We start from the raw sequence: 20,826 nt of genomic DNA, 5'->3' as shown, positions 1-20,826 counted from the left end.
CCGCGCTATATGGAAATCAGCTCGTACATCATTTCCGCTTATACTGTTGTTTTTAAGCGGCGGGGGCAGCAGTGCCCCGCCCTTGCCTAGTCTGCCGGAAATAAAAGAAGAAGAAGAAGTGTTGACCATCCACGACCATAGACATTATAAATTCCTTTATAATGTCTATGGTCACCTCGGCAAGAGTCTTGTGTTTTGGCGAAAATGTGAGCACAGCACTGTTTATTGTGTGGTGTTTTCCTCGTCAATAAATTAATCACTTGGTTACACTGTGTCCCACTGCGTAGCTGCCGCAGCCAGCACTGTTCGCTCACTGTCTCTATTATGAGTTGCACCGAGCCGTCTCTGTGATGACTATGTAGGCTACTTATAGTTTGAACACTTTGTGAATCAGAGTGAATGGTATTCTGCTATCTTACTTTAAATGTGATATGTACGCTATACAGTTATCGTTTTTAACAGTTTGTTATTTAATACAGTCATCGCTGTGTCCGTTTGATATGAAATACAGTCAGATTTATTAGTTAAATGACACAAATGAGAGCTGAAACATCCCTACGGTAGAGCTAAGAAGGCTCTGCGGGCGCTCCAGACCAACCTTACCAACGTAGGACGTACGAAAGAGATTCGTAGCAAAGAACGTTTCGGGAAACAGGCGAAATGTTAAGTAGGAACTCTACGTAGGGGTTACGAATGACGTAGCGTTAAGAAGGCTCTAAGAAGGCCTTGGGAAACCGGCCCCAAGACAATACAGTGATAAACATAGCAGCCCCAAGAATTTTTTTGGCAAAAGCCTGTACAAATAAATAGGTTTTTAGTTGACGTTTGAATGCGTCAACAGACTCTATTGAACGCAGAGATATTGGAAGATCGTTCCAGAGCTTGGGAGCAACAGCCTGGAAGGATTGGTCACCTCTGGTCCGGAAACGAGTACGTGGAACCATCAGCAGTTTTTGCTCCACAGACCTCAGAGCCCGAGCAGGGGTGTAAGGCTGAAACAGATAAAAAAACGGCATTATAAAGTCTGCCCTTCACATCAGTCATTTGTTGTGCAATACAAAGTACAATAGGCCTATTTCCCTCTCTCTGACTTGTAGTGGCTCAGTAAAATGAGTAGCCCATAATATACCCAGGCCTATTCAAGCACTTTTTTTAAGTAGCCTACTTCAAAACAGCCACTTTAATATAATATTTGAATAAATGTAGTAGAAAAAATGCCTTCTTATGTTACTTTACACCATAATACCATCAACTACAGCTGGTCTACTTATATTCTACAGTAGCTTGCAGTAGGCTAGGTAATGTGGCACACACAGCTTGCACTTCCCTTCCACTGAACAAAATAACTAAACGTTGAAGTAGCCTATGTTGAATAAAATTATAAAGAAATTTGGTGTACAAATATGTCTTGACATCTCTGGAAGAAGGTATAGTGAAATTATTTAAAAATCTTAATACAGTCAATGTCAAATTACTGACTGGATTAACAACGTTTTATTTTGAACTCATTTACCGGAAGTTCTGAGTTTTCTTTTTGATGAAGCTCGACGCTGCGGTCCCGTTATGTGCCAGTTAACTGTCCGCGGGAGGCTGAATATACCACAGCTCACAGGGATGAGACGAAAGAGGAAAGGAGACGAAATACATCAGAACTCTCTAATTACATTATCCTTCGGGTTTTGGAAAATGTTTTTCTCGCCGAAGTGGTGGACTTCTGTCGTTTGTCTGACAGGTAAGAAGAAAAAGAGATGGAATCCAGTCCGCACCCCGTGTAGAGCTGTGTAACAGGTTGTTTAACTTTAGATTCAAGTTTGAAGTAACTACAACAACAGACGTATTAAGCTTAATATGTATATTATAGTGTTTGGATATATATATGTATGTATATAGAGTATGACTAACTGCCTATGTTGTTCTTCCTTGTCTGATCAACATCCCTTTTATTCTCCCAAAGCTGCAGTATTTTTTGAATGTTCTTAAAGTGTAGCTTGGTTTTGGTCCCGTATGCTGCAGTCGACTGGGGTTTAGTCATGTGTGAATGATCCGACCAGAAGCGTTTGGGGGGTTGTGTTGTGGGCCTGGGTAGGCTATTAACTTCTGACAAGTAGGTCCCTACGTACAATGTCAGTTTACCATCTCACAGGCAAAAACCTCAGAAAAGTACACCCATACATGACTAACTATTTAAGTTAGATTAAACCTCTTTAAAACCTCAATAGTAGTAGGCTATGTAGGCTTGGCTACTACAATGGTAGTCTACAGGCATGGCTATTAATGACATGTGTTTGCAAAACCAACAGTGAAGCTTAATCCTGATATTAGATTAGCCTATAGCTCAACCAATTAGTTAACTAATCAGTCAATCATCAACAAACAATGATTCTGGAATTATTTTGATAATCAATAAAACATTTTACATTAAGAAAAATATCATAACTGTGATTTTCTGGTGCTCTCAGTCTAGTAGGCTACGATAATAATTTGAATGCTGTTTGGTGTGGGACTCACACTTAAGACTTTTATCTTATTAATAATATAATATCAAACATAGTGCGAAAAAAATATATGAAATAAATGTGATTTGGGCATATGGGTCTTTTAAGTAGGCTATGTTCTTTTTAATTAAAAGAAAATGCTTTCATTAAAGGCACATAACGTGTTTACCTAGAAGAAAAGCAAGAGCAAGTGTAATGTCACATCAGTCAAATAGTCTGCTGACAAATATGTATAAAGACTTTGATTATTCTCCCCTCGTGAAATCAGACAAATCAAAATTACATTGTATTTATTACTGCATTCAAATCTGACAGACAATGTTCGGCAAAAATGCATCCATCCAATATCACAACACAACAGTAGCTATCCCTCCTCCTCCTCTTCCTCCTGCTTTCATTTTCTCCTCCGGGGGTGGCTTCTTCTGAAAACTAATAAAGCCTGGATCGCCCCGCAGCCTGTGATCCCAGGAAGACCAACCTCATCATGGCCTTTTTTTTTTGTTCCATTTCCTAGAAGTCGGGGTCAATGTTCAGTCTGTGGAATGTATGTTTTAGTCAGCTTGATTCCTGTCAATTGAAACTTTTTTCTTTTCTTTTTATTTGACCAAAAACCACATTCCCTCCATCCAAAACTTTTACTTAAAACCAACTTGGCTTCGGATGAGACACATAATGTAATAATTGAATTATTCCCTGGTTAAAAAGATAATAAGCAAAAAATCCACAATGCCCGGGGTGATAGCTATGTAGTATCCAGTGGCTTTTACGTATGTATATTTTCTATGTTTGTTTAATAAATGACCAAAATAACTGTTGCTTGGTTAATAGAGCAACTCACTAATCACTCAAGCCATCCCTGTCCACTGATCCAGTTCAGTCACACACCTTACCTCTTGCTATATCCGGAGAAACACCCCCACACACACATACACACAGCACAGATGTTTCAGGGTGTGTGAGTGTGTGGGTGTGTTATTTCTCACGTGGTCACCTCTCTAGTATGTGTGTGTTGCTGTTGGACCGCTGAGCTCGAGCTGCTGGTCGTCATGTGACCCAGAGTCCTGCTGCTACAGAAGCTTCAAAACAACAGCTTCAACTCAGCTCACAGTTAGATTTCACTGAGCAGAAACTTCTCAAAAACACACTCTGGACAGTTTTGTTTTTGTTTTTGTACACTCCTCCTGCCAAACCTTGAAACGATTCATATTATTCCACTTTAAAGGAAAATTCAAAACATTTAAGTATATGTCCTAGTTAGTGTTCATCTTGGTATACAGTATATGTCCGCTTTACTGAATCTTTTTTGGGAAACTGCGCTCACATTCACAAAAGGTTTGCTTGCATTTCCACGATGCAATGAAAGGGAGCATGGGACTTATTGGATATTTTTAAAGTGAGCAAAGAGGGAACAGGTGTGTCTCCTTTAACCTTGACTCAGCATCTGAATCATCGTGTGTTGCTGCCTGCTGTAGTAATCCGCAAATCCAACTCATTACACAATCCCAGTTATTACTGAAACATGTTTTGCACTGCCAGATCTGTGCTGTGTTTGTCCAAGCCAGAGGTTTTTTTTAAGTGGTCCACTGCGCCTCTCCCTACAACAAATTGGCACCATTTAAAGATATGCCCAATTAGCTATCAGCAGTTCCTGTCTGTAACAGACAGCTATCACTGTCAGTGCTTCGATATTGAAGAAAAATATGATTGATTTCAGGCAAGCACTGAAGGACAGTGTTTTTTTTTGAATGATTTAGCAGATTGAAGAACGTTGCTAAGGAGATTATGTTGGTGATATCATTGAAAAGTGTATGTGAAGCTGAATCTAGAAATATCTGTATCCTTTTCAGATTATATGGGTTTTAAGGTACTTTAATGGCCCCCTCAAAGTTTGTGTCACAGCACTAGAACTTACTTCCTGTTGTTTTTAAAATACCAGCTCCCCTACACGTTTAAAAACATCTGTTCTAAAAGAGTCACAAAATAATCACTCATTGTTGACCCCAATGAAATTAAATCGAGAGTTAACACTTTGGTAATGCAGCATTTCCTTGTCTTCCTAATTTAAAAAAATGTTGTTCTTAGACACTAAAAGACATATCCTTCTTCATTATCTCCTCTCTATCCTCCCACAGTTGTCCTCCCTCCCTGTTGCTCAGGGGTTCACGTCATTGTAAGAGACGAGAGGAGGTACGCCGTGCTGTTCCAGTCGGTGGTGCTGCCGTGTCAGTACACCAGCGTGTCCACCCAGACGGCCGTGGTGCAGTGGGTCTACAAGTCGTACTGTCGCGACCGCACGCGCGACTCCTTCAGCTACTCTGACAGCGTGAGCGGAGGCCTGGGAGGAGGAAGAGGGGGAGGAGGGATGACGGGAGCCAGCGGAGGAATGGGTGGAGGAGGCGGGTACGATACGGGGATGACCGCCAGCTACCTGGACTGTGCCGACAGCAGCCGCACGGTCAGGACAGTGGCCTCCATCTCCGGCTCCGCAATGACACTGTCAGAGTACTACAAGAGCAGGGACATCTCCATCATCAACAGTAAGACATCCAGGGTGCTGCTATACCTTCACTTCTGCTACTGTTTCTCTTGATGTCCACACAGTGAAAGTTATCGGGTTTGGTTGTCTGTCTGTCTTTTCCAAGCACACAGCAGCTGTATCTCCAGGCCAACACAGTTCATTTTAGTGCTACAGGCTCATCTTTAGCTTTAGGCTCACCAGCTTTAGAAGGAATTTCCCTTCACCTGCTTGCAGTTTGCAAGTTGTGCCGGAGCCTTATTGAAGACAAGCACTGTCAACATGTGATGCAGTGAAGCAGACAGGCTGACGCGTTTGGTTTTTTAGCATTGCATATTTAATTTTGTGTGTCACACCGGGGACCCATATTAATATTGATAAAACATGGACAAGTGCATTAAGGTATAGGTATAGGCATAGGTCACTTTTAAATAATTGGAAAATATTGTAAATAAACCCCACCCAGAGCACTATGAAACTTAGCATCTTCCCATTGTTGGTTAAGAGGAGTCAATCTTTGGTGCGTCCACTTTCCTTGGTGCATAAAAGAGAAAGCTGCCTCTCTGGCTCTACTGTACTAAATTGATCCAAACTATCATTTGTAATCTTCCATTGCCAAATTAATGAACGCCATAAATCTGAGCATTGCGCTAGCCATTCTGGAGGGTGAGAAACCTGAACACCTCTTTCAGCCTTCAGAACAAACAGATTCTTGCCCACCACAAACAGCTATTTGCCAATGCTACAGCATGGGGAAAAAATAGTGTGATGTTAGGGAAGGGGTTACAAAACATTGGGCTGGGGTTCTCATCACTGCTGTTTGCAGATGATGTGGTCCTGATGGCATCATCGGTCTGTGACCTTCAGCATTCACTGGATTGGTACGCAGCCCAGTGTGAAGCGGTTGGGATGAGAATCAGCACTTCTAAATCTGAGGCCACTTGTTTACATGGGATTAAACACAGGAACTCATGCCAATGTAGCCCCCATGTCCTCAGTCCTACACTCCCTTACTGTTTTACCATCATGTCCCACAAATGCCTGCACTTCTGTGTGTGTGTGTGTGTGTGCGTTCTTGTGCGTGCATGCATGTGTGCGCATGCTTGTTGAAGACAGAGAGGTAGCCTTGTTTACGGGCCTCAGATTTATAGAGTCCTATCTTTGGCTGAAGAACGGTCCTTCTCTTCGCCAGCCAGGAACACAGACAAAAGAACGGGTCCTCTCTCTCATTCATCCTGACCTCTCACTCCTTCCCTCTGATGTACTTCAATGTCCAGCTTTGATTCATGACTTTCTAGATCTTGTCACATCCCACCGTCTGTCCACACACTCATTTCTCTCGGTGTAAAACTTTTCTTTCACTGTTTTTCATTTGCTCTTCTTCTGTCCCACTGTCATAAAACAGATGAGTGTGCAGCAATGTTACGCAATGTAACTGGACATAAAAGGAAGAAAGCTTTGAGTATGTTGCCTTTTGAGACGCCCAGTCATCCATGATACCCTGTTTAGGGTCACAGGGAGGCTGGAGTCTGTCCCAGCATGCACTGGGGCAGGGGGTGTTTTGTTAATCTAAACTAAAATGTTATTACAAAATGGCTTTGAAGGAAAATAATCTTAGGTTAAAAAGATTGTTTGCTCTATAATTGAAGGTGGCATTATTTTGTTGTAGGCGAGACAGGTCACAGTGATGCAGGTCTGGGCAGCCTGTCTCTCCTCCCCCTTCCTAAGGCTAGCAGGAAAAGGAAGTGAAATTAAACAACCCATTTCCTGTTGGCTGTATTTACATGTGTGACCCCCATTCAATGGAAATCAGCAGCCCAGTATTGTTTACCTCTGTTGGATTCTCGACCCAGGCTATATTTGTTTTAATGGCTTTTCAGTATTGTGAAACAGCATTGCGTAGGAACCCTTTTTCCACAAATAGAAAAACATGAAAAATAACTAATGGAATGTAACTTTTATGCCAAAAGTATGTTGGCACTATTGTCCTAATGCGTTTGTGTGTAGTTTCTGTCTGGGGCTGTGTTACACTGTTTAGGCTAGTCTGGTTTTCTGAGTTTGATTTGGAGACTTTAACAGGCTTACACAGATTCTTGACCTCAACCCAATCTAACACCTGAGGCACCTATGAACATCAGCGTTGGACCTCACTGATTCTCGAGTGGCTGAATCTGAGCAAATTGGTTAAAATCTCCCAGAAGAGCAGCAGCATATTAAGGCCCATGTTTTTTTTTAGATGTTCAGCAGTCTAATGAGGTTAACTGCATATTTTTACAATATAAGTGTATGGTGAGGCTTTAAGATAAAGTTTGCAGAAATGCAAACACTTTGAATGTGAAATCCTTTGAGCGGTTAATAACTTCAAGAAATTCACAATTTACACTTTTTGAAAGATGCATGTCCAATTCAGTATTAGGTTGTTGCTTATTTAATCTCAACGAATCCAAACGTCTCAGTGAACCTTGTATGTTCAGTGTCAGAAGTTGAAGTTTAAATCGGTAAGATTAGAAGACAAAAACTGTTTTGAGTGGCAGGTTCATTTATGTTCACAACCTAAGTAAATAACAACACAAGATATCATATGTTGATTAAATATGTTTTTGTGAAGATTTGTTTATCATTTACAAACTCTTCCATTTTTCTCATTCAGAGGCAGACCTGCGCATGGGAGAGGTCCAGTGGGGTGACAGTGGTGTCTACATCTGTAAAGTGGTTATATCTGATGATTTAGAGGGACAGAACGAAGCCTCTGTGGAGCTACTGGTTCTTGGTAAGTCGCCACTCCTTCACCGACATGCCTATTGAAAAAAGGAGTTTAGTTTTGAAAAAAGTAATAATATAGCTTGATCACTCTGAGAGTATTTCCACTGTGTCTTAATTGACGTTCATTTAAGCTAAAACAATGTTCAGGCATATTCAATATGTGAACTAGATGTTGAACTCTGACGTGCTAGACCAATTGATATAATGTCCCATTACCTTGTTTTGTACAGTATTAGACTGGCAGGCTACACACTGCAGTATCTTCTCTTTCATAAATATCACACACCACCACACACTTTTATCTCTCATTTCCTTTTTTAGAACCTAGTGCAGGACTAAAGAGAAGTCTGAGCGAACCTTTCATTTAAATATAAATAATCATAGAAACAAAGGAATACATGATTTACTGTAAAGTTTAAATTTCTACCAGTTTCTGATGCATACCAAGGCCTTTTTAAGCAGACCTATTGCTCCCCCACAGCACAATGCAGGCTCATTAATGCGCTGATTTATAACAGTGGCACTTCCCGGGCAGTCTTGGCTAATCTGTAACCATAGCAATTGCATTTACTCATACTGTTACTCCCAACAGTGAGGTTTTGAAACTTTAGTTAATGCAGTATGTCATCCCTTGTTTTTTTGGTCTTCGACATTCACAATTATATGCCACTTAATCCTGTGTGTGTGTGTGTGTGTGTGTGTGTGTGTGTGTGTGTGTGTGTGTGTGTGTGTGTGTGTGTGTGTGTGTGTGTGTGTGTGTGTGTGTGTGTATGTGTGTGTGTGTGGGTATGGGTGTGTGTGTATGTGCGTGTGTGTCATGTTGTTCAAGTATTTGCAATGTATTGTACCTTTACAGTGACAGTGTACGTGTCTGTGTTCAGTTACAAATGTTACCATAGCAGCAGCTGAGAGGCTATGAGGCTCTCTGGGCTCTCATTTACTCTGAGGCTGAACTTTTGTTTGGCTGCCACTTAGAGACTTATGTGTGTGCATAAAAGACACACACACACACACACACACACACACACACACACACACATACACACTCACAATTACACACAAGTACTGGACAATAAGCTTTTACAGTTTGCAAAGAGTGCTTTCTTTCTGCATCCTGTTAAAGGTTGGGTATGCCTTGGTATGATAATTTGTTATTGGTAATGATGTGATAGACTCATGCTGCAGGCAAATGGAGATGGCATGAATTTCCTGCACGAGTTGCCCTTTGCAATCTTGAACCCGGCATGAAGACCCTTAATTGACCATGGTGCCGAAACGTTGTATTTCGTGGTCTTGGTGTAGCTAATATGGCATGTGAGGTACTTGTTGTGTTTCCATAACAACCAACAAGTTGGGGGCCACCGCGAAATGGCTCGGGGGCTCTTTTGTCTTTTGAGCAGACGGCTTCGCAGCAAAGGAGACCGGGATGATTTAATGTTGTGGAGGAGGGACAGCATAGCACAGTGACACAATGGATAGATTGACACCATGCCTGACACTGACTCGACTGATGTGGACCACTGATTTCTGTAGTGGTCTATGATAGTTTTGATCGTTACGAAGCTATTCGCTTATTATGCAAAACCTTGCACATGGCAATAAGAGCTCAATGTTATGTCAAAAGTGTTCCTCAATATTCTGTGCTCAAAGCGCAGTAAGCGCAAACAAAATCAACATAAAAATTGATAAATAAGAAAAGGAATGAACCATGAACAGATGATGACCCAACCCAAACACATGGTGTAACCTATGATGAATGGATTAAGGGAATGGACATTATGCATATTGAATTAGTTAAATAATGAACAAAAGATAAATGAATGAATTGATCTTTCACTGCACTATTCTGTAATTTCAGGAACAAAACATTTCTTTTTTCACATTTATTAGTTTTAAGCTGGCTCAAAGCCATGGATGTAACAAAAGCTCTGTAGCCCACCATGACTCTGCCTTATAACTGAGGGCAAGCAGAGACAGATTTTCCTGATGGGGTTTAATGAAATATGATATGATAAAACTAAATATTAAAGTAAGTTAATGGATGGGTCCAGTTTCAAAGCAATGTGCATGTGTCAAGTCACACGTTACCTGTTGTTTTGAATAATTGCAAACTAAAAAAAATAGATATATAGTTAATCTTTAAGTGGAGTAGCAACCTTACAATGCTTCTCTGTAGAAGGAGTTTATTTGACACCACCCAACTGGATGAGTTGGTGAAATTCACAAGTGAGTGTGAACTCCGCAAGTGACCTTCCTTTTACTGTTTGTGCAGCAGGGAGATAGAAAGAAAAACAGCTGTTTACTGCAAAACTAGAGGTGTCTTAAATGTACAAGATGCACATAATTCAAATTGCATCTGTTTGTTCATGTGGTGATTCAGCTTTTTCTTGATACACTTCTGTTTTTTTTAACTCAGCTAGGAACATGTTTAGCCTTCCAGAAAGCTACTCAGTGAGGTATGTGCACTGTCGGCCCGCGTCAGGCCAAGAAAGTCCAGTCTGCTCTCTGTATTACCAGCCCTTCTTACTCACACACTGCACTGCTCTCTGTCTCCCCGCGATAATCACGCTATCAACAGTAAAACACTGGTATCTGCTCACATCACACTCAACTGTATGGCTGTTTCTCTTTTCATAATAGCTTCAACTTTCACTTCAACACTCACAAGGACGTATGCACTCAGACAAAACCCAAAACTTTTTTGGACCAGCTTGGGACGCAATGTCCCGTTATCTATCATATTAATGTTTCATTCAGACATTTGCTGACCTTGTGTGGAGTCTCTTTAAGCTTTGTTAAAAGAAAAAAAATAAGGAGTAAAACATAACACCAGCCTGATACTAGGAAGAACAACTAACAGATGTGATTGTTTTTTTTCTGGCGTTGTTGTTTTTCTTTCCTTCCCAAAACACTTATTTTTTTGGAGTGTCAAAGCAGTATTTACCTTTTAGAGACCTTTAAAAAATATAGCCTATATATAATTCACTATACGGTCTACATAACAATATAAATATTTGGCCAATTCAACAGCCAAAATTTCTAAAACAAATTACAAAAAAAAAATTAAAATTAAAACCTGAAAGATGTGTTTGTGTATGAAAATGTAAGGTCGAGTGCCACTTCAGCTGCAACCTTTGATTGATAACATTTGAGAGAGATTATTATAGAGAGCAATAATAAGCCCATGGTTTCATTCGGGAGCATCTACTCTCTTCACTGGCCGGACAATAAAGAAAGACAAAGAATAGTTTCAGGAACACAATGTTTCTCAGCAATCCATTGGCTGGCTCTGATGTGAGGAATGTTCCCACATGTGATTTTTGCAGCTCTGCATGTAACATTTCCCACAGCTCCTGTCTATTTGTTAAGTTGTCTCCATGAGAAGGATTCATGGTCCAGCCCGTATGCCCACCAGACGGAAAGCTCTTACTCTACTATTGATATCAGAAATCAGATGATCGACCTTCTTATTAGTTGCTCTGATATGGTGACTTTCTGGAACAAGACAACCACAATTTCTTCTTGTGCATGCTGCTGTTGCAATATCACTTTTATCTAATTACATCTCTTTTTCTACTGTCTCTCTGTATGTTTGTCTCCTCGCTCTGTCTCCATGCATGCTGCTGCTGCATCAATAACCTTCACGAATCAATCATTCCAATTTATATCAACTCCTCTCCTCTCCTCTCCTCTCCTCTCCTCTCCTCTCCTCTCCTCTCCTCTCCTCTCCTCTCCTCTTCTCCACTATTCTCTCCGTCTCTCTCCAGGTTTCTCAGGTGGGCCTGAAGATCTCCTGCCAGACTTTGACTTGAAGATTATGCCAGGTAGGGGCATAATGTATTCTCCCCCCCCCCCATTACCTGGTTCCTTCTATTCATACTAACCCTACTTACTTGCTCTAAGCATGGGCGTAGGAACCATTTGGAACGTGGTTGTGGTAACCTTTACCCTCTGGGAGGAATTTTAGCACACAATCTAAGACATGTAAAAACATATTTGTTGCAGGAGACATGATCTGATAATAAGAGGCTAAAAAACAACTTTTTACCACTGTGTCCAATGGTTCCTATGCTAAGAGTTCTTACCTATTCTTCTTGCATGCAGCAGGTGTTTGTGACTCGTTGTGACATTAACAGACTGATACGCACCCATCACATAATGAGCTGGTCGTTACTCCCACTGAGATGATCTGTGCTGGAAAAACAGCTATTATGGTCATTACAGTTATTTTGGGTTGCGGTGAGCTTGTCATCCCACATCATTTGGACACTACCCAGTGATCAAAAGGCCCGGGGGGGAAGCTTTGTTTATGTCACATCAAATTCCTGTAAGACATACTCAGTTATCGCAGAGTATGAGGTAAGAGATGGATGAATAATTGAATTGTGTGGAAGTATAGCTCCGAAAAAATGACATGGTATGATTCACTCAGCCAGAGTGCTTACTGCGTTATCTCTGGTGTTAGTGTTGCATCAGCACATGTTTTCCACATAGACTACCAAAATGCTCTGACACGTCTGAATGTTCTTGGTCTTGGTAAACTACAATCCTGTGTGTGTGTGTGTGTGTGTGTGTGTGTGTGTGTGTGTGTGTGTGTGTGTGTGTGTGTGTGTGTGTGGGTGGGTGTGTGTGTGTGTGAGTAGGGGTCACATAAATGCTTGCAAATTACATTGCATAGATTACAAGCTAATTTGTTGTCACAGCCAGATCTTTAGTATCCCACAGAGCTGCGTATCTTTCTCTTTCCTTCCTGTAGCAAAATCAGGTTTCCTGCGTGTGTGTGTATGTGTGAGTGTGTGTTTAGAGAGAAAATGTTGTCCTTGGTTTTACATTGTTGAAGATTTCCTTATCTGCCCTCTCCTTCCCTTTCCTTTGCTTTGTCCTTATAGACAGATACGTGTAGTTTATCTGTTGTACTGTTGAATTACTCAATTCCGCTCTATAATTCTCGGATTTGTATAGTTAAATATTTTTGGTAGTAACTCATATCATGGTTAAAATTATAAATTTTGTTATTGATATTCAAACATTTCCTTCATTTAGATAACATCTTGGTTATTATCTTGGCTGTGTTCTTTGGTTATTACAGTGATTTACTAGATTCATTATACTGTCAGCCTATTAGGGATTTCTCTCTTTCACAAACACACTTTAGGACATAGGTAGCTCCCATGTTATACAGTGAGTGAAGCTTGATAAATTGCATAACGTTGGATTTAGAATGAATAATGTTGCTGTTAAAGTTGAACCCCTTAAAGGTTCTTATAACACAATGATATTGTGGTTACCAATTACTGTATGTTATACAAGTTCCCAGCCCTTCAACAGTTCATTGGTTGTCTAATATCTAATAAAGTGACCTTCTATCAGTTAACTAATCCTATTATTGTTTTTCTAGCTATAAATTCCTCTTTCTTTTTGGTCCAGTGATACATTTTGGAGCTGTTGTTTTTTTTATCTGCATGGTACTCCACAATCTAAACAATTGACTTTGTTCAATCAATCAATAACAACAAGACTTCAAGTGAAACTCCACCGTTTCTATGCCATTTACAGGTCTTGAGTAGCCTAGTGCTACTGCAGATGTGAAACGTTAAATAAAGCCTTTTTTTCTCTTGAGAGAGCTGCGTCAGAATTTATCAATTGTCTGGATTTTAACTCGAAAGTGAAGAAATCTGGGTGTGTGTAGTTACCAATGAGTGATTTTACCAAACCTATATAGTCTGCTTTTAATCCATGCTAGAGGCTAGCATCGGGATCATCCCTATGTTCCCCGGGTCCTATGTTCCCCGTTTTTCCCAAAAAGGGTCCTATGTTCCCCGCAATTCCTTGACAGGTCCTAATAATATTTAGAAAGGGCTTTTTTTCCACCATAATTTCCATTATTGCCGAATTGCATGACATAAGCCTATACTTTCGTTGATTTAATTCAGCATTTTTTTACAGTAGATTACAGAGTTAGGGTTAGAGCCTGTAGGCCAACATAGCCCTATTTGCCGGTTAGGGTTAGGTAGTTTGAGTTAGGGTTAGGGTTAGGGTTAGGATTAGAGGGTGGAAAAAATAACAGACTAGGGAACATAGGACCCTTTTTCAAAAAAGGGTCCTATGTTCCCGGATCCTATGTTCCCCTCTCTAAATAAGTGTATTACTATTTTAAGTAAACCGCCATTTTCAAGCCTGATCAAATTAAACTATTCCTACTTTAATATGTGTTGGTGCTGCTTATTAATGTACAGGTTTCTGTGTTGTGTGTACTTCCAGAGTGGGTGTTTGTGGCGGCGGTGGCCCTGGGCAGTGTCTTATTCCTGCTGTTGTTTGGGGTTTGTTGGTGTCAGTGTTGTCCTCACTCCTGCTGCTGCTACGTCAGCTGCTGGTGCTGCCCCGACACATGCTGCTGCCCTAGACACTGTGAGTATAAACACACACACACACACACACACACACACACACACACACACACACACACATGGATGTGCAAAGGTTTTTTGTCAGAATACTGACACTGTTTTTCAGGATATTCTTAATAGGATTGTGTGTTCCTTTTTGTAGTATATGAGGCAGGTAAGGGTATAAAGACGGGCACATCCACCCCTCAGTCTCCTGTCTACCCTCCGTACTTTGTCACTGGTGTCCCGACAATGGTGCCCATCGCTCCCCCCTCCCTTGTGGACAAGATGTCTTCAATCACCACTCCAGATGGCAGCCTAGTCACAACAAGTGAGTTCGTTTTTTTTTAGAGTGTGTGCGAATCTGTGATGTCTCTGCATTAATAAAACACCATGTCAGAGTTTGTCAGAGTATACTGTATTTGTTTTTGTTTTTATCTATCAGCCTATGAAAAAACTCAAACCAGATTATTCTTTATTTGGAAAAAGGGTTTTAATTATAATCTACAAAATAATGAAAATGCTTTGCATCAGGCATTTAAGTTCTGTATTCAGAAAGTATGTACATTGTTGTGCGTGTCTGTTTTACTGCTTGTTTACTTTTTTAATCTGCAGTTTTGATTAAAATTGTAAAATTGAAGTAGATAAAATAGATCTTCAATACACAATCAACACACACAAACAGAAGTGCTCCATGCTGATGGGTCAAGTGTGTATCCGCAGTGCCGATGCATGCTGTAGGGGTTCCCTACCGTGTGCCTACACCTCAAGATCAGGACTCTCTCAGGGTGCTACAGTATGTAGAGAAACAGTTGGCTCACTTCAACCCTGCCAGGTCAACCAGCCACCACTGTAAGCTTCAAAAAGCCACCCTGTGGAATTGTTCTCAAGATCTTTTTTAGCATGTTAATGCAATGAAAAGACAATGCATGCTGCACTATCTTTACTATCGGAATGGTCTTCTTGGCTTTTTCTTTTGAGCTTTTTTTCTGCATGCCTCTCTGCACGAGCATTCTGCAAATTGTTTTTCCTGTAGCTCAGATGTGCAAAGTAGCAGGGGCCTCATTTATCAACAGTGCGTAGAAAAGGTTCTAAATTCACTCTTACGAATGAAATTTAGTATGTGCTTAAGTACAAAAAAATCGGTATTTATCAAACGTGCGCTGGCCTATCGTACGCACACCAGTAAGTCATCAATCTTGATAAATCCCACATGTTCTTAAGTGTCATGCTCGTTCACGCTCATCCCATTTGCATTCAGAAACGCCTCCAATTAACCATATATGGTCACAACACATCCCTTTATCAACCATCTGAATGTGTTTTACCCCTCTCCGCCACAATGGTAAAGAGCCGAGGGTAACGAAAAGAAACTTCTCCAACACAGAAATGGAAACCCTTGTAAACGAGGTTGAATCGAAGCAAAACATATTTTGTTGGCGCACTTAGTGCAGGCATTAAAACAAAAGAAAGCTTGCTGCATGGGAAAATGTGATATTTTCGAGCAAGTTGTAAGGCAACGGCATTGTTTGCCGCGATCTGACAACTTTACGTGCAGTCATTCATAAACTCTTTCAATAAAAAAGAGATGAAGATAAGCTCCTAACAACAATAGAGTTAGCCTACTAAGTGAAATGAGTGATTGGCGAGTCTGGCGAGTCACCGCGGCTCGTCCAGCTCACAGCTGAGTGCTGAGACGCACAGAGAGCATCGGAGGGATCCTCCGCTTCAAAACATGTAAACGTGACACATTTAATGAATAATCAATTAGAGCTTACCTAAAAATAAGTGTGCCATATAACTATTTATTGCATTTAGGATGTTAGCTCATTTGGACGCTGTTTTGACCATCTGTTTTCATTGATGTATTGGCGATATTATATCTACTTCAGTTTCATTACTGAGTCGTGATCAGTGTACTTAAAGAAACTTAGATTATAAAACAAGAGGTCCAAAACACAGATGATGATTAAACAAACAAATGTATGACTTTATATTACCCTAGAAATGCACGGGTGGATTTGACGCGTGGCGATTATAGATATAAAGAGAACGCTGGCGGTTCTAGTGTTAATGCAGACGTTGAAACTCTTAAATGCTTTGCTTTGTGCTTGTAATATCGCTATTCTACCACTAGATTATGTTCGTAAGCATGGTCAGAGTTGTGCTTACATTTACACACATTCATAAGTCTAAGTACATTTTGGTAAATGCCATACTTTGCGTGGCAATGTTCTTACGCCCTACTTACGCACAGATTTGTGCGTAAGTACGGTTGATAAATGAGGCCCCTGGAGTGCATGCCTACTTACCTGAAATTGAAATAATATGTTTTAACAATCCTTGCACCAACACAATCTCTTGCAGATCTCGACTTTCTTCTGCCGCACGCTCTTCGTTATGAAAGTTTCTATTAAATCTTGTTTTCTTCTGATATCTGAGATCATCTGATTTCTGTGAATCGTCTGTTTGATTGTTCATTTATCTTTTTAAGTCGTTTTTCGCATATTCATTCCTTCATTTTGACCTATCCAGCCAGTAGCCTGTCCGAGCTGAGCTCCCTCCACGAGGGAGAAAATGGCTTCCGCCAAACATACCGAAACGTCCAGAAGAAAGCTCTGCCCGCCATCCCTGACCATGACCCTCAGCCTGAACCCCAAAGCTACCGTGACACCCGCAGCCCGGAGCCCCACCGTTACCGTGACAGCCCCTCTTCCCCCCAACGGTATCGTGACGAGCCCGACCCAGAACCCCGGCGCTGCCAGGGAGAGCCCCTTCCCCCACGGCGATACAGTGACGACCCTCCTTCCTCTTCACAGTCTCGAAGGCCAGGCCGGAATCAACGGCTAGAGAATCACAGCGAGGAGGAGAACCACAACAGGTTAATATACTACTGACAATATTCAAAATCTTGTTGACCTTCTCCTGTATCTTTTCCTCATGTCGTCTCCCACTCTCTCTCTCTCTCCCTCCCTCTCTCTCTCTCGGCCTCGTGCTGTGGTTTGCAGGTGGAACCCTCGTTCAGAACATCTGCAGAGAAAGACCTACCGTAGTGCAGGACGGACCGGCTCACTGGATGAGCTGGAGGAGTTTGCTGCTTCTTACCAGCACAGAGAGCGCAGAGCGGCAGACATAAGGGAAGAAGACAGGGGAGAGTATGAGATGGATCTCCTGGAGTTCAGTCGATATCCTTCCTACCGGGATTGTCCCGCTCAGCATTATCACAACGATGAAAGTGAGCTCCGAGAGGACAGCGACCGCGAAGACCATCCTAGACGAAACAGGAAAGACGAACATACCATCAGCCCGCTTTCTTCACCCACCAGACGGAAGGGCACTCAGCGAGACGGCGAGCGCCCTACGCCGCCTCCTCCCAGAGTCAGTCCACCGTCAACCTCTTCTCAAGAGAGGGACTACGACGGAACCTTCCTCAACAGCCTGCTGGACCGCAAGGCCAAGCTGAGAGGGGTCGGGAAGGAGGATTCAGACACACCGTCAAAGGGCAGCTCCAAAAAGAGCAGTGGGGAATCTAGCCGGTACTGCAGCCGGTCGCCTAGCAACAGGCCCGAGGCAGATTCACTTCCTTCCTACTCGGAGACAGACCGAAGCAGAGGTGACAGACCCTCTCCACGGCCGCTACCAGCAAACACTCGCTCCTCTCAACCCCACAACCATTCACCCATGCCCGGTCACAGAGAGGAACCCAGAGACAAGACCCGGAAAGTGGTGAGTTACATTCAAGCCTTTAGGTTTGTATGCTGGTAATGCTAATGAGCAATATAGAAGTGGGTGGAACTCATTTAGCCTCGTTATTAGCAATTGAAGACGTATTGGTGTGTAATTTGTCAGAAGAATGTTAACACTAGGCTAACACCCAGTGTACGTAACACTGCTTTTTAAAGTCATCTACCAGCAACCGAAATACCTTTCTACAGTCTGTTGTGAAATGCAAAAAAAAATAATTTTTTTACATGAGTTAAAAATGTGCGATGAATGGCGATTAACTATGGAAATGTTGTGATAAATGGCGAATATAAAATAAAATCAGTTGACAGCCCGAATCGTGATATATCGTATCGTGATTCGTGACCCATATGTTGTGTTGCATATCGTATTGGGAAGTGCTTGCAAATATTAATAATACTATGCTGCATGCTTTAAGTTGTATTGATCTGTACTTTTAGTCAATGTTATTAGTCTCTAAACATTCGGAAGGATGTTTTGGTACAAGAAATTGTGTTTTTTTAAGACGGTTCTTTTTCAAACAAAGCTAAATGAAGCAGATCTGTAATGTGTCGTGTTTAGTGCACACGTTTTTGTCATTTGCAAGTTGTACATTTCTAAGCACAGTTTTTCAACCTTCTCCGGCCTCTGACCTCCTTGTTAGGTCCCACATTTTTCATGACTTCTACACTTGAGTGAGTTAATTTATCATGTGAATTGGATTATGGCACTCTGTAAGAGGGAGCGTAAAATGGATTATGCAGAACAAAATATATATTTCAAACCTTGTTTGTATGTAGAGCATACCTAAGGTCTGAGTGGTTAGGTTGAGAAACTCTGACTTACAGTATAAGCAAAGGTTTGTAGGCCTACAGTAAGTGTTGTTGTTGTACCTTTGACAGGTCAGGTTCAGATGCCACAGTGAAAACTAGGTAGACTCCTCTGTTCTGTATCCCACTACTCTCCATAACAATAATAACTGGCTGTGCCCTCCCTGATTAACCTGGGTCAAAAATATATTCAACATCATAGACTTCCATTACAAGATGACTTCATTTATCAGAACCATGCTTTCAGGGGCATTAATCACATCTTTTCAAATCAAATCATTTGAAAATAAATAAATAAATAAAACACGTTGAGATGCAGTTTGTCCCAGGTTCTACTTCACCACAATAACCCTGTGTGGCTAATCTTTACTATATATCATGCTCTTATTCTACTGAAAAAATGGTATTCATATTTTGGTGTGAACTTAACTCTCTCCAACAGTTTTGATCACTTACTATTTGTTTTATCCTCACCAGGGCACTCTTCTCAGCCGGGATTCCCTCATCGTCTGATCGACTGGAAGACCCAAAGGCTGGGCACTTGATCGACTGGAAGACCCAAAGGCTGGGCACTTAGAGCAGACTCTTATGGGCAACTGCATGCCTGTTGATGAAAAGTGATAGCAATATCTTTGAGTGTGGATTGTGAGAATATGCAAAGAACGAGTGACCTTGATGGAAAGCTGAACAAAGAAATGGACAGAACGGTCAGACTTTTACTATCGAGACTGTTACAGAGGTTTCTGCCTGTGACCTCGCTGAACGGTGAAGTCATCACTCTTCAGTTTCTCTTTCTGACTGCCTCATGTATATCTCGGCTGGACTAACACTGAACTAATGTGGGCCTGGTGTATGACCTGGACCTTTCCGTCCCAACAGGGCACCGTTCGTCTCTCCCTCAGAACGGCTCAGAAGTGGAGAGATTGGCTTTACACTTCCAGCACAATGAGGGCATTCATTCCCATTTGATGCGATTGTCTGTCTTAATAAAAGCACAGTTGTAGTATAGATGGTATATGACAACATCATTATTGTAAAGAACACCTCATTTAGATGGCTTTTGCCAGGAAAATGTGTTTCTAACTAACTGGGAGTAGGGATAAACATTACCAAATGTTGATATGATGTGGACAAAATAATGTTAACATCACATGGGAAAGGACAGTAACTCTTGAAGCTGCACTAAGCAAAATAAGTTTGAAAATGGATCAAATGACTATGTGTTACATGAACTCTACAGTTCACCCTCAACTATACAGAGTGCATGTGTCTTTAGGATCATTGTTTCGGTTTTGCTGTTGGCCTCTTAACTGTTTTCACTTTCACCACTCAGTTGAAAGAATGAATGGTGCACATCATCAGGTGAACTCTAACAAGGCTCAGAAAAAATGGTAATGTTCTATTTCTGCCTTAAGTAAGCAAAGGTTTGCTGAAATGTCCTCCATGACAACAGCTTCTTCTACTGCCCCCATGTGTCCAAAAACTCTATTAATGTTGCTCCAAACCTCCTACAAGAAACTTTGACATTTGTATGATCAAAAATGACCTGTAACAGCAAACGGGACCATCAGGGAAAACAACTCTATTTTCATATAATTATTATTAATGCCTTTGCACGGGTCCGGTGTCCCAGGAACTTTTTATGGCAGGCAGACTGTATTTTCCAAACGGTACTAAATCCAAGTTTAATCCGCTTCACCATCATTATATTACCATTATTAATCTTACATAGTCATATATCTATCCTGCTTCATCGCAATGCATTCTGCAGTCACTCGTCACTTGCTTCCTAAACAAATGCATGGACAGTGCTTAGGCACGGTACAGGCGACTGGGCCTGGTGTGATTGCGCCCTGACTGACTATGGGCACACTCACACTATGCACCGATATCCACGTTTCCTTTTTCAGATGTAGTTATTGAAATTGCCTGAGGCCAAGATGGTAAATATCATACCCGAGGCTCATTAGCATCAGCACCATGCCCAAGCACACCTCTCCAAAATGTGCCGGAGCAGAGGAAGTGTACCGTGCTCGGGTACGGAACAGAGCACTCACACTGGTCAAAAAAACGTTGACTTTAGGGGTTAAACGTACTTGGGCACTGTACAGATG

At 41.5% G+C, this 20,826-nt stretch overlaps 1 protein-coding gene across 2 annotated transcripts; it reads left to right on the top strand.

Moving 5' to 3' along the window:
- The first annotated feature begins 1,597 nt into the window (after positions 1 to 1,597).
- On the top strand, positions 1,598 to 19,255 carry LOC307252110 (immunoglobulin-like domain-containing receptor 2). 2 transcript variants are annotated; one of them, XM_080029681.1, is made up of 10 exons: positions 1,598 to 1,732; positions 4,628 to 5,032; positions 7,661 to 7,780; positions 11,541 to 11,597; positions 14,035 to 14,181; positions 14,323 to 14,490; positions 14,883 to 15,011; positions 16,695 to 17,040; positions 17,168 to 17,885; positions 19,190 to 19,255. In XM_080029681.1, the coding sequence occupies exons 1-10, from the start codon at positions 1,615 to 1,617 to the stop codon at positions 19,223 to 19,225; spliced, it is 2,244 nt and encodes a 747-aa protein (XP_079885807.1). In that variant the 5' UTR covers positions 1,598 to 1,614; the 3' UTR covers positions 19,226 to 19,255. The 2 variants fall into 2 exon arrangements, with proteins under 2 accessions (XP_079885807.1, XP_079885808.1); XM_080029682.1 differs by lacking the exon at positions 11,541 to 11,597.
- Positions 19,256 to 20,826: the final 1,571 nt, after the last annotated feature.

Source organism: Ammodytes marinus, assembly GCF_949987685.1.
Source record: "Ammodytes marinus genome assembly, chromosome: 1".
NCBI classification, from domain to species: Eukaryota; Metazoa; Chordata; class Actinopteri; order Uranoscopiformes; family Ammodytidae; genus Ammodytes; species Ammodytes marinus.
The sequence above is the reverse complement of the archived record's forward strand: the minus strand, read 5'-3'. Positions and strand labels throughout refer to the sequence as shown.

Bases quoted from the DNA above. Each gene is read 5' to 3' on its own strand.
- LOC307252110 (XM_080029681.1), top strand. From the start codon at position 1,615: ATGAGACGAAAGAGGAAAGGAGACGAAATACATCAGAACTCTCTAATT. The intron at 5,033-7,660 runs GTAAGACATCCA...TTTCTCATTCAG, and splicing joins GGACATCTCCATCATCAACA to AGGCAGACCTGCGCATGGGA. The intron at 15,012-16,694 runs GTAAGCTTCAAA...TGACCTATCCAG, and splicing joins CAGGTCAACCAGCCACCACT to CCAGTAGCCTGTCCGAGCTG.